We start from the raw sequence: 10,653 nt of genomic DNA, 5'->3' as shown, positions 1-10,653 counted from the left end.
GTGGAGCTCAACTATGGAAACGTGAATAATAGTGGCTGCCCCCAGTGGCGTAGCGTGGGTTGTCAGCACCCGGGGCAAGGCAAGTAATTTGCGCCCCCTAACCCGTGGATTTGCGCCCCCTAACCCTAACCCCCAGATTTGCGCCCGGTGCGGCCGGCCCCCCCTGCACCCCCCACGCTACGCCACTGGCTGCCCCCAACGTAAAATGTGCAAAGCCAGCCTTAATAGCACGTAGACAAATTTCCACTACACACAATTAAACCACAGGATGCTCTTCAGATGCAAACTGGTAAACTACGACTGGTTGTGCTAAGCATACCCCAAATCACCTGCTTTTCAACCCACCACATGTTAATGCAAAGCTATATCTGCAGCTTTAAAAAATCCTGTAAAAGTAAATTGTTCAAAGGATGTCTGTTTGAAATACAACACTGAACATTTACGTCGATGAGTTCAGGAAACACACCCAAGTCAGCTTCTGGGAAAATTCATATGTTTTGGGGGATGATTTCTTTCTGATTGCTTGGGAGCTTGTTGATTTTCTTGGGACTAGTGAGCGCTGGGTTGGTGTTCTTCAGGTTTTGCTTTGGCATCCCGCTGCGCCCGGAGTTTCTAGCATTCTGGTTTTTATTTGGACCTGCCCGTTGCTTCTGTTCTTGGAGTCGCTGTTCCCATCTCTAGGAAAACGTAAATTAAGAAAGCGGGTTACGGGGAGTTGGAGTCACATACGTATATCCTAATTTAGATGTGGAACTGAAAATTCAGGCTCACTTTCAGAAATAAAGCCAGCCTGTAAACATTGTAAATTTTTTTGTATTAAGGCTGCAGATCTGGGGCCCAGTCCTGATGCTGCCCCTGTCTCCATCTAGCATGAAATGCAGTACGTACTTATTTCTAAAAGCTTATCTCTCCACTAGATGCCAACTTGGCATTATTTCTCATGTTTTGTGAAGTGCGAGGAAAGAAGCCTCAGAGGGAATTTCCAGCAAGGCAAAGAGTGGAAGACCAAAATTCCCTGGAACCGTTTGGAAAAGGGTTTTGACAAGCCTGCCAAGGAAGTGGTCATTGCAATACAATAATATCCTCCTGAAATCTTGCGGTGCAGAAGGGAAACTGCAGGGTTGGGTTCATACCATAGCAACTTGTTTATATACAGACAGGGTTTATGTATGTTAATATGCTTCTTGATGCAGCTTCTTGTATATATGTTCTTAATTGTACCATCCACAACAATAGCTGCATCCAGTGATGAAAATGGGCACAGGGTTTTTTCCTAAAATCCCCATATTTTATTTTATTTTTGGTATGCTAAGCTCACTGAGGAAGATGGACAAAACGTTTTATTGAGACTGTATACCCCCGCAATACATATATCTCTCCACACCATCCCACTTTCCTAATGACTTCTGGCTACAGTTTTTAGAGTATAGCTGTTGAAGAGTGCCGTGAGGCAATGCATCCTATTTTTTGAAGATAAAATATTGAGAAGCCTCAGGTGGTCTTACCTTAAATCGTTTACTCAGTGGATCCTTCCATTTTTCAACTGAACATCCATCAAGAAGCATTAACCTGAAACGTTAATTGTAGAATCAAGAAGGGCACAAAAGAAATATTGTTTCCTGAATATAGAATAAAACATTTTTAAAATGCTGGGCTCATTTCAGTCAAAATCAAGCACTTCTAAGTTTCGTTTATTTCGGTGGGGAAGATGTGCCTAAGGCTGAAATCCTACACCCTCCTACCTGGGAGGAAGTCCGACTGAATTCAGTGGGTTCAGTTTCTTCGCAGAACTCAATGGATGGATTTCAACTGATTTTTACTCAGAGTAAATCTATTGAATTTAATGGACCAAATGTAGTTGTTTCCATGGGCCTGCTCTGAGTAAAACATAGCTGATTCCCACCCAGAAGCATTTATAGTGCAATTCCTTGTCTATCTATTAAAAAGTAAGTCCCTTTGAGTTCAGTGGGGACTTATTCACATCTAAGCATGTCTAGGTCTGCAGTCATATGCATTCTTAACTTCTCTGGACTTTGCCCACAATATTTGATTTAGTTGCCTTTTATCAATATTCCCATTAGCAAATACAATGCTAAAGGTGTGGCTAAATAAAAATACTAATGGTTGTCTAAATTAACTGCTACAAGATACAAGTCTCTTTGTTTTCTTATTGATTCCAGAAGAATCTTACTGATTATTTGACATCATCGTGTTTCTAGTAACATATAAAATAATTTAAAATACATTGCTTTGCTGTGAGGATAGACACCTTCCTCACGAATCTATTCCAGAAATGGTCTGAAGGAAGTTTATTTATTTTAAGATTGAGGCCACATTAAGCTCTAGAGAGGGCCCAGTCTGGTGCAAGGACTTCAGAGATTCATTTTGGACTGGACTCTACAAACAGTAGAAGAGTCAAACTTGAAATGCCTCTCAAGAATGTCGCCAAAGCATCCAGGTTTCCCAGAGGATGGTTAGGGATGAACTCCTTCTATGCGGTAAAAGAGAGTCAGTGCCAATTTTTGTGTGTGGTGTTAAAACAGCGGGCACAGCAGTGCAGAGCAGCTGTTTAAAAGATGCAAGATATGACTTGCACAGCCTTTGTGCTGGCATATGTGGGTGCTTGTTGTGTCAGTTCACTGTTAGATAAAATGTTTTCTTTTAGAATTAGTATTATTTTCTGCTCTGCAACACATGTGGTAGACACCCTTTCACCCTGTACTGTATCAGTCTGAGTGTTTGTGATGAGTTTTGCTGTTGTGACCCCAGTCAAATGTGAGACTTCTGCGTCTTTGAATCCAAGGCTGAGGCCTGAAATACTGTATAATCAGAAAAGGGGGAAACTGCTAGAAACAAGAATGTGGTATTTCCTTCAGCACTTTTCCAGCAAGAGACTGTTACTTCTAACATTTTTAAGAAGCCACTGTAACTCAAACCCTGTTTACATATGGCTAAGTTCAAATGAGAAAAACAATATTTTGTTTTTGCTTTCTTTTTCAGATCCTTTAACAAAGCATATAAAATTAAAACCTCAATGACCTTTAAAAACATCGCTGGCAAACTTGTTCCATGAAAAACAGAATTCTTTCTAATCTTTTCCCATTCCTCAGCTTAATTTTGAAAGCCTTCACACTGATGGGTTGGCATTCTCAAATAACTCAAGATTAGTCAAGAGCAGGGCTTTTTTCCCCCTGGAAAAAGAGGTGTCGGGACTGAGCATGAAGTTGTTACAGTAACAGCCACACCTTTTTACAACAACAAAGAGAGGTGCCGGTACTATGTACCCTTAAGCACCCCCTGGAAAAAAGCACTGGTCATTCCCACCACCATCTCCAGAATCAAAACACAGGAAGTCTACCTTTGCTTAAGGGTTTTCTATCCATCTTCTCTGGCTTCCTATCCCAGTGTTTTGCAAAGCTAAGCAGGGTCCAGTATGGTTTCAAACTGGATGGGGGACTGAGTGTTGAGATGCTTGTATGGCAGAGGGCTGCACTAGAGATGACCCTCAGGGTCCCTTCCAAATCTATAATTCTATGAAATCCTTGATCCAATCCCTCCTATGTATATGAGAGCTCAGATTTGGAATCAAAGAATCACAGAGCTGGAAGGGACCCGAGGGTCATCTAGCCCAACCCCCAGAAATCTTTTTGCCCAACGCGGGGCTTGAACCCACAGCTCTGAGGTTAAGAGTCTCATGCTCCACTGACTGAGCTATCCCTCCATATTATTACTAATTCTATTTCTACCCTTGCAGAGTTCAGTGCATCATGCAACCCTACTCACTGGTAGGATAAAGTGGATTTTAGTCATTGGCTCAAGGCCAGCCCTAAAGTAAATGTAAAGGACCCCTGACCATTAGGTCCAGTCGTGGCCGACTCTGGGGTTGCGGCGCTCATCTTGCTTTATTGGCCGAGGGAGCCGGCGTACCAGCTTCCGGGTCATGTTTCCAACATGACTAAGTGGCATGACTATGTGGCGAACCAGAGCAGTGCACAGAAATGCCGTTTACCTTCCCGCCAGAGCAGTACCTATTTATCTACTTGCACTTTGACGTGCTTTTGAACTGCTAGGTTGGCAGGAGCAGGGACTGAGCAACTGGAGCTCACCCCGACGCGGGGATTCGAACTACCAACCTTCCAATCAGCAAATCCTAGGCTCAGTGGTTTAGACCACAGCGCCACCCACATCCCTCCAAGGCCAGTCCTACCATGAGGCAAAATGAGGCAGCTGCCTCAGGCAGCACATGCTAGAGGGTGACAGTACCAAGCCCCTAGGCCAGTGGTGGCCAAACTTGGCCCTCCAGCTGTTTTGGGACTACAACTCCCATCATCCCTAGCTAACAGGACCAGTGGTCAGGGATGATGGGAATTGTAGTCCCAAAACAGATGGAGGGCCAAGTTTGGTCACCACTGCCCTAGGCATTCTTTGGTAGTGTTGCATGGCAGCATCACTGCTGCTTACCTGACAAAGGCCATGGTAGTGGCAGCCGGTGATGTGGGCGGGCTGAGCATTTTGCTGGCAGGACCACCACCAAACGAAGTCCACCACTTCAGCCATGGCACCCAAAGGCTCTTGGGTGCATCTGTGGGGCTGCCCTGCCCTCAGGGGGCATTCTTATGTTTTTCAAGGGATGGGGCAGCTCCCTGCATGTCAAAGGGTGTTATTTGTTGGGTTCGCCAAAAATGCAAATAAAACATGTTAAAGCAGGCATCTTGGCAGCGGTTACTTGCCCCCGATCCTTGCTTACCTTGAGCGCCACTCATAACACATAATGAGGACATCTTGGTTTGGTAGAAGAGGGGGACATTGGCAGGAGGAATTTGTATGCAGAGGCATGAGAGAATGGGGAACAGGAGTTGAAGATTTCAAGACGTCTTTCACGTCAACCATTGTGGTTATTTCATTGCAGCCTCCTCTCTCTAAGCTCTTGACTTTAGCACGAATAACTGCAACACATAAAGCAAAGGTAAACCATAATGCCACTTAGCTAACAGCCGATACTATATATGGTTACTCAGAATCCAGTCTCGCTAAGTTCCACTGCAAGCGACACATTTGCTACGGAGTAAGTCCCACTGAATTGTGAGACTTGTTCCTGCTTCAACAGACTTCGGATCTCTCGCTGCAAGCCTGCAAGTACCACCTCTGAAATTATAAAACCTTTTAAAAACATCTCTAAAATATGGTACAGGAAGGAGTATTTTTTGCTTTAGGCAAAAGTTGATGGAAGTTGAGATGACACTTTATTTAGGCACATAAATACACACATAAATGTATGTAAAGATGCATTTATTTTTATTTTCTTGCTTGCTTCTGCCCACAGCTCATTCTACTGATTTCAAATGATTATACCAGTGAGAAAGAATAGGAGACTGATGTACAAATGACTGGTTTTCAGTTCCTAAATGCCCTGTGCCTAGGATATTTGAGGGCTGCCTGCCTGAGTAGGATTCCTACCTCCCCTGAGAGCTGAGATCAAGCGTTGAAGCCCTATTGTGAATCCCATTACCTAGGGAGACAAGGTTATCGTTAACCAGGAACAGGGCTTTCTTGGTGGTGGCTTCTCCTTTGTGGAATTGCCTTTGAAAAGAAGCCTACCAAATCCATTCTCACTGATCTTTTAGAAGGTCAGTTTAAACACTGAACTTTTATCTGGCCTTCTGTGCTCCATCCTGTCTCGTGTTTGCCGTGCATTTATGGGTGGCATTGTACCAGAATGTGAAGATCCATGTTCATTCAAATGAACAGCAGTGTCTACCTTTGAGACATACATTCTGATGCATGATTAGATAAACATCAGACCTACGGCTACCATTCCTGGACCAATAAGTGAGACATGTGATGAAGCCTGCTGACTCTTTGGAATCATCAAATCATAACACTGTAGATTTGGAAGGGACCATGCTTTAGTACAGTATTCTATTCAGAATAGCTGATAACCACTTTGGGGACCAATGGCACAATCCTATACACACCTTCCCAGTAGTAGGTCTCATTGAATTCAGTGGGCTTATTTTGAGTAGGCATGCATAGGGTTGCTCATAATTGTTGAAAAGTGCCACAGGTATAGGAAGAAGAAATGATACAAGTTTGATACCAGTCTTGTTAATCCAGTCTTTTCAACATCTCCTTTCTCATCCCATTCCTATCCCTTCTCCTGCGCTTCCACAAAAAATGTGAACACAAAGGCAGGCAATCTTTTATTTCCCCACAGAACCTTGTATTCTGGGTATTGTCAAAAACAACAATGGCTTTGAAACCTGGATATTAGCACTAATTTTGCATTGAAACACATTCCATTTGTCAGTACAAACACATTTCACATGATCAATTTATAATAGATTTCTAGTGAGATTTATCCAGTGTATTTGTCCTGTGTATGGATTCATTTATTTTTACCCTCCCTAAAATAATGCCCTGCTAACTTAATCATCTGAATTTATAACGCAGGTATTTGGCATTTTAACACAGGGAGTACTTTTATCCTGCTGTTGATTTCAGCAGAACTCAGCTGAGTTTTCATCTATGCAAGATCATATCTGGACATAAGATATATGATTATATTTGGGAGCGGAGGTGGATTCTGCAGTCCTATACAACTTACTTGAGAGTAAGCTCCAATGAATACTTTTTGCCCACAATTCTATGCAAAAATTTTTTTAGAAAGCTAATGTTTACTGAACATAGTTATGATTGAGTTTTTATTCCCTTCAACGTGATGGGACTTACACCTTGAATCTGTGCATGTTTACTCAGAAGTAAATACCATTGAGTTCAATGGGGCATACCCCCAACCACTGAGTTTTCCAATATGAAACATGGAGCTGTAAAATGTGTAGATTTCGCTGGCATCTAGCTTATTCAGGAATGCACCCAAATATCCTTTCTCTTAGGTATTAAATCAGAAGTATTGCTATTATTTGAGAAACACGTTGTCTTATCCGGTTGTTGTTTTTTAAGCAACACTTTTGTGCCTTGTCCAACTGAGACCCCCAAAGTCTGTTTCGTCGCAATCCCAACTGATTTGGATCTAAGAAATAAGTTCCTTCATTCTCTCTCCTTTCTTTCCCTTTAAGAAGAAATAACATGCATTTCGGTAAATCTCGGTGTCTTCAAAAACCACTGAAGGCTGGTTCTGATGTGGGAGAAAACCCAAAGTTCTGGAGTAAAGAAGCAACGATAAAATCGCTGCCACGATTCGTTTTGAATCGTGTCTTTTATGTGTATATTTTCTCTGGACTCGGATAATTAAAGGGATCAGATTTCCCGAAGAACCGAAGTCCGCTGAACGAAAAGGGCCAAAAAGGGAGATCCCGATGGTACGAAACCAGCCACGAGATGGGAGAGAGGATAACGCAGCAACTTTTCACTTTTTAAATAGAAATAAAGTGTTGCCGACTGACTCACCGTAAGAGTAGTTTTTGGTCAGATACGTCGCCAGAGTGGGCTTGACCTTCTTGCACTTGCAGCGCTCTGCATTGAAAGCAAAACAGAAAAATATACATATATATAATGGAAATACTGTACACATATTCGGCGAGCTGATCGTGTCCGATCTTAGCAAGAGGCGCTCACCGTGGCTTGAGGTCTTGCACTCGGGAAACAGAGGCTTTTCGTGGACCATCACGTCGTCAGATAAATCGATCCACTTCACGTCTTCTTCAGGAGGGAACACACAAAATGGAAATGGAAAAGAAAAAAGAGAAAAAACCCGGGAGCAATTAGAAATTTGATGGGGGGGGGGAAGGAGAGGGATTTTCCTTTAATTTTTAGAAAATATATCCTCATCGGAGAAAGATGGTCTGACAACTTCTCAAACCCCGGAAGAGCGTCTGGAGCTCCGTTGGCAAGCTGAACCCCAGCGCAGTTACTCCCAAGTCAACCCCTTCGCTTTCCATGGGATTTACCCTCCGAGCAAACGTGCTCAGTCTCCGGATCGCACTGCGCAGAGCCAGCTCGCTTGAAGGGTTTCCTTGGGAAAAATTCTTCTGAAACTGTAATTACTTGTATGTTTTTAATAGATCCTTTATATATACGTATAGTTTTAATTCTATGAGTTTAATTGCTTGTTTTTAGCTGCACTTTTTAGCTGTTCTTATTTAATCTTTAAGCCGCCTTGAGTCTCTGTCGGGGGAAAAGACGGGGCATAAATAAATATTATTAATAATAACGGCGCGCACCTGCTGCCCTTGTTTCCGAGGGAGGTTGAGCTTGCGTCCAGGTGGGACCCCTTTGGCAAGGCGTCCCACCCGCGAGGGAAGATCTGACCTGCCTCGTTTCCTCCTCTGCGCGGATGCTTGCGTCCGAGGAAAGCTACCCGGGATCAGGCCGCCAAGGGGAAGAGCAAGTCCCACCGAAATCGCGGGGGCATCTTTCTCCGGCAACGAGGTTGGGGTGCGCCAGCCTCATTTGGGAGACCTGCCTGGGACTCTCACAGACCTAAGGGCCATCGAACTTACTCCCAGGCAAAGATATATATGATCATAGACTGGTAGAGCGGGATGGGACCCCCCAGGCGCATCTAGTCCACCTCTCGCCCTGCAGAAATCTCCACTGAAGCATCCCTGGCAGACGGCCGTCCAGCCTCTGCCTCCAAACCTCCAAGGGACTCGTCCTTGTCCGGGGCGCAGACAAGTCCGTGCCCTCCTGCCCGCCCCGTCCCGTGGAGCTCTCCTCTCCTCACCTTCCGGCAGATCCGTGACGATGGCCTCGGGGGCGATGCAGACCCCTCGGTCGTAGACGGGCAGGTCTTGGCAGGCCAGGGCTTCGGGCCAGCTGTGGTTGTACCTCTTCATGAGGGGCTCGCAGCCGTCTCGGGCGCGCTGGCACAGCGCCTTGCAGGGCTTGATGGGGTCGTGCAGGAACTCGACGGCGCAGATGGGCGCGTACATGGCGCACAGGAAGAAGCTGAGCACCGGGCTGCAGCCGGCGGCCACCAGCTCGTGGTACTGCTCGATGGCCAGCACGGCGTTCTCCTGGGTGCTGTGGTGCAGGTGGTTGGGCATGCGGGTCATGTTCCAGGGCATGTGGCGGCACATGGGTATGCGCACCGGCTCGCAGGGGGAGCCGGGCAGCCCCGACGTGGCGCGCCCCAGCCACAGCCCCAGCCACGCCAAGAGAGCCACCGTCGCCATGGCCGGAGAGCTTCGCGGAGGGCGCGCCGTCGGTTGTCCCTTGGAGAGGCGGCGAGGGAGCCGAGTGCCAGCCCTGCCTTGCTCGGCGCGCAGCTCGGAGCCAGGAGGTTGCAGGCAGAAGCGGACTTGGCCGGACCCGCTTTATAAGCGGTGCCGCCAATGACGCGCGAACGGGGTCGCTCGCTCGGGGCCGTCCGTCGGGCCGGGGGGAGATGGGGGCGCTCTTCTCCCCAGGCACGCACGTTGACATCACTTGCCTCGGCTCCCTTTAATCCCGGAGCGACATCATCGCCGGCTCCACGTTTCTCCCGGGGCGTCTCCAAGCGGCAATTCGTTTCCCCCCAGCGAGAGGTTTGATGCGCGCAATAAATCCTGGAAAGAGATTTGGGGAAAGGTGGGTGGCAGCGGGAAAGGGAGGAGGCGAGCGGGATCTCTCCCTCTGCGCCACCGCCACAAATTCAGACGAAGGAGCTTAGCTACTGCTGCTGCTTATTAAAAGCCAGGTTTAAATTTTCCCTCCTCCTGCGCCTGAAAGCCGCATAGAATCATAGATGGAAGTGCAATGGAGCTTACTCCCAGATAGATAGATAGATAGATAGATGACCACACAATGATAGAATTGTACAGCTGGAAGGGACATCTATTCCAACCCCCTGAAATGCAGGAACCTTTTTCCTTGAACCAACAACCCTGAGATTAACTCTCATGTTCCACCGACTGAGCTGTCCAGCCACTGCAAGTATATAGGGGAATGTACATACATTTATAGATAGATATACCCCTTGGTATTCCTGCACTAATTATACACCATTGGGCACATTAGGTTGCCATGTGTCCGGGGCTGGAGCTTCATGCTCCGGCGCTGGTGGGGGCCAGGCTGGTGCACGTCCTGGGAGTGTGGCGCGCCACCCGCAGGGGCATGGCACCTAGTGTGGGCAGGGGGCATCCACGATAGCACCCCGCCAGGATTGTGCTGCCGGGGGCACTCCTCTTCCTCTGCCAGTGCAAGTGTCCTCTTTTTCCAGGACATGTCCTCTTTTTCATGAATAGAGTCATAATAGTGATCCATAGTTAAAAGTAAAAGGTAAAGGGACCCCTGACCACTAGGTCCAGTCGTGGCCGACTCTGGGGTTGTGGCGCTCATCTCGCTTTACTGGCCTAGGGAGCTGGCATACAGCTTCCGGGTCATGTGGCCAGCATGACTAAGCCGCTTCTGGCGAACCAGAGCAGCGCACGGAAACGCCGTTTACCTTCCCGCCGGAGCAGTACCTATTTATCTACTTGCACTTTGATGTGCTTTCGAACTGCTAGGTTGGCAGGAGCAGGGACCAAGCAACAGGGGCTCACCCCGTCGCGGGGATTCGAACCGCCAATCTTCGGATCGGGAGAGTGATGCTGCACCAGCAGTGAGCAAAATCTAATAGTAAAATCTGTTCCTTTTTTTACCTTTTGGAGACATGAGCCTGAACAGCACCAGTGCACTGACAAACGAAAACTTCTCACAGATGTGGAGATGGTA

General features: G+C 46.7%; 1 protein-coding gene across 1 annotated transcript; it reads right to left on the bottom strand.

The window, feature by feature from the left end:
• Positions 1–206: 206 nt before the first annotated feature.
• On the bottom strand, positions 207–9,134 carry SFRP4 (secreted frizzled related protein 4; the record flags this gene model as incomplete). Its single annotated transcript, XM_081165210.1, has 6 exons — positions 207–677; positions 1,506–1,569; positions 4,748–4,946; positions 7,408–7,473; positions 7,576–7,659; positions 8,684–9,134. 6 exons carry the CDS (start codon positions 9,132–9,134, stop codon positions 489–491), a joined length of 1,053 nt encoding a protein of 350 aa, XP_081021336.1. The 3' UTR covers positions 207–488.
• Between the last annotated feature and the right edge of the window lie 1,519 nt (positions 9,135–10,653).

This window comes from Podarcis bocagei, assembly GCF_964188305.1.
Source record: "Podarcis bocagei genome assembly, chromosome: 12".
In the NCBI taxonomy this organism is placed as follows: Eukaryota; Metazoa; Chordata; class Lepidosauria; order Squamata; family Lacertidae; genus Podarcis; species Podarcis bocagei.
The sequence above is the reverse complement of the archived record's forward strand: the minus strand, read 5'-3'. Positions and strand labels throughout refer to the sequence as shown.